Raw genomic sequence first — 2500 nt, forward strand, 5'->3', positions numbered from 1 at the left:
CGCCTCTCATTCCTCTTAATTATCTCCGCTATCAAGTTCCAATATTTTATTCTTTTTTCTTGTTTCTCTTGATCTCACTCTTGCATTATAATCCGTTACTAATTCCTTTGTTTCTGTCTGGTCGTTCGGCTATTTGTTGATTTGTTGTTCATTCTTTCTTATGTCCTTCCTTCCTTCCTTCCTTCCTCAAATCCTCACTTCCTTCTTTCCTTCCTCATATTCTCTCAGCCTTCACCTTTCAATGTCTCCATCGTCCCTGGTTCCCTGCTAACCCTCCTCCTCCTCTCCTCCCCTCTCCTCCCTCTTCTCCCTCTCCTCCCCTCTCCAGTCAGCTCCTGCACGACTTCTACACCTGCTTTTCCCCCGAGAAGCTCCAGAAGCAGAAGGTCATCTCCATGACGGAGATTGTCAGCAGCCGTCTCTTCCAGAAACAAGGTGTGTGCAACCTCATCCACAGGTCCCAGGGCGCTCCCCTGATGTGACGGTTCCTAAATGTTTTATCGAGACAATCACCTGCCATGTTTAATGTCAAGAAAAGTGGTTGTTGGGCGTTTGCCATTAGGGTATATCAGCCGTGCTGCAGGCTGTTTAAAAAAGCAATGCAAAACCAATCATAATCTGAATAGGTATTAAGAATGCCTTAAGTACGTCAGTGTGTGTACATGTGTGTATGCCCTGTGGGGAGGTATAGTTTCAACTCTGAGCAGGATTTAGTATTTGTATACTATGGCTAAACAAAATGTCGCTGATCAATAATTAACCAATATTCAAATATCACAGATAAATATTTAACCAGTATGCAAACAACCGTAGTTGCATCTATTACTTCCAGTGCAAGGTATTGGAGGTCTCCTGTAATTCCTTATTCCCACTTACAGCAAATCAGACACTCCCCCCACACCACAATCAGCGTAATGGAGCTTGGTCGTCCAGCCTGTTATTACAGTCAGAGCAGAGTAGAGAGCTGCTAATGAGCTCAGCTTCCCCTCCAAATCGCTCCGTGCCTTTAATCCTTCCAAAGTCTTTTGACGTTGTACTTCACCACCTCTGGTGATTGGAAGAGTTCACAGCTCAGATGCCATCACCCACAGCAGATGCATCTCACCAAAATCAAGGTCAAAATCTGTTGGTTGGTTCGGATTTGAGAGAGATGTCAATTGTCTTGTACGCCCTGCCCCAACCCACCTCCAATCCTGCCCCAAACAAGCCAGACGCAATTACTATTCTGCTTGAAGATGTGTTTGAAAAAACATTAAAAATAGTAAGTGTCATGATTGAACTAAGTTACTCCGAGGAAGATGGCCGTCCCCGGCCCTTTGTGTTGGACGTGGCGTGTCGCTACACACTGGGGCTCATTAATGAGGTAACCAGGCGCTGGCCATCACTCAACTCAACCATAATACGGGGGCTTAATGAGCTTGCAGTGGGCGATCAAATAGGGATGACAGTGCAGATACGGTGGGTTTCTGGTTCTCCTGGACCGCGCTACGACAGCCCGTTAACTAGTCTCCGCGGTGCTTACTGGGCCCATAGACAAAGGCACTCACTCTTTCTCCATAATGGATGTTCTCATTCTCTCCCGGGCTGGTTCTCTCTCTGTCTTTCTCTCTCTCTCTCTCTCTCTCTCTCTCTCTCTCTCACCCTCTCCCTCTCTCTCTCTCTCTCTCTCTCTCTCTCACTCCCGCACTCTCACTCTCACTCTCACTCTCACTCTCTATAACTATAACTCGATGGGAGCCTCCCTCCTGTAGTTTGTCGGCACTGCTGTGTTGTTAATACAGTTGGGGCCTTTGTATCAGTGCACATATACGTATACATATGCGTGAAGATGTATCTCCCGGTTGCGATGGCTGCAATTGAATTGTTCTTCGATTCGATTCAAAAACCTCTGTGCAACCTCACTGCATCGCAGATGATCCAATCAGGGGGTCCGTGGGAGCTTTACCCCCGCACCCTCGATAGCAAAGGAACAGAAAGCCGGTCGGGTCAGGCTCGAGCCGATTGCCAGGCCAGGGCACAGCATCGATCGCCCGGGCTCAGGTGATTGGCCACCTGTCACAGAAGCCACAGAACCACTCTGTCTTGGCTAAGAAGGAGGAATGGAGGAGCGAGAAGTGCAGCGGGCCGGTAATCACAGAGAGAGGCGAGGAGGTGGGGGCAGGAAGGCCAAAAATCAGGAGATGGGGGGGGGCGAGGGAAGGGCTGGCTAAGAGTGTGAAGATATGGGCCGTTGTTTCAGAGGAAATCATTTGCTGTGACTACTCCCCAGAGGAAGCTGTAGTGTCTCCATGATGGAAGTCTGTGAACTCGTTCCAAAAAAACAGATTAGCTCCCTCAGTAAAACAAGACTTTTTCCATCAGCCCACCTGTACTTGTGACTTGATCACTCCTGTGTCTCCTGTTGATATCGATATGTACCCTATTAGAGTTGTGAGAGGGAACGGAACGGAAGGCCGGTGCCGCTGTGATGAAAGGGGACGGGGGGAGGGAGTGGGAGTGA

At 48.6% G+C, this 2500-nt stretch overlaps 1 protein-coding gene across 1 annotated transcript in view; it reads left to right on the forward strand.

Moving 5' to 3' along the window:
- The window catches only part of dock2 (dedicator of cytokinesis 2), a 130749-nt gene that overhangs the window by 42051 nt on the left and 86198 nt on the right, over positions 1-2500 (forward strand). Inside the window, exon 24 of the mRNA XM_030368941.1 lies at positions 329-435. Coding sequence (XP_030224801.1) covers positions 329-435 — 107 coding nt within the window. The remainder of the gene's footprint in view (positions 1-328; positions 436-2500) is intronic.

The sequence above is a fragment of the Gadus morhua genome, chromosome 10, assembly GCF_902167405.1.
Source record: "Gadus morhua chromosome 10, gadMor3.0, whole genome shotgun sequence".
In the NCBI taxonomy this organism is placed as follows: Eukaryota; Metazoa; Chordata; class Actinopteri; order Gadiformes; family Gadidae; genus Gadus; species Gadus morhua.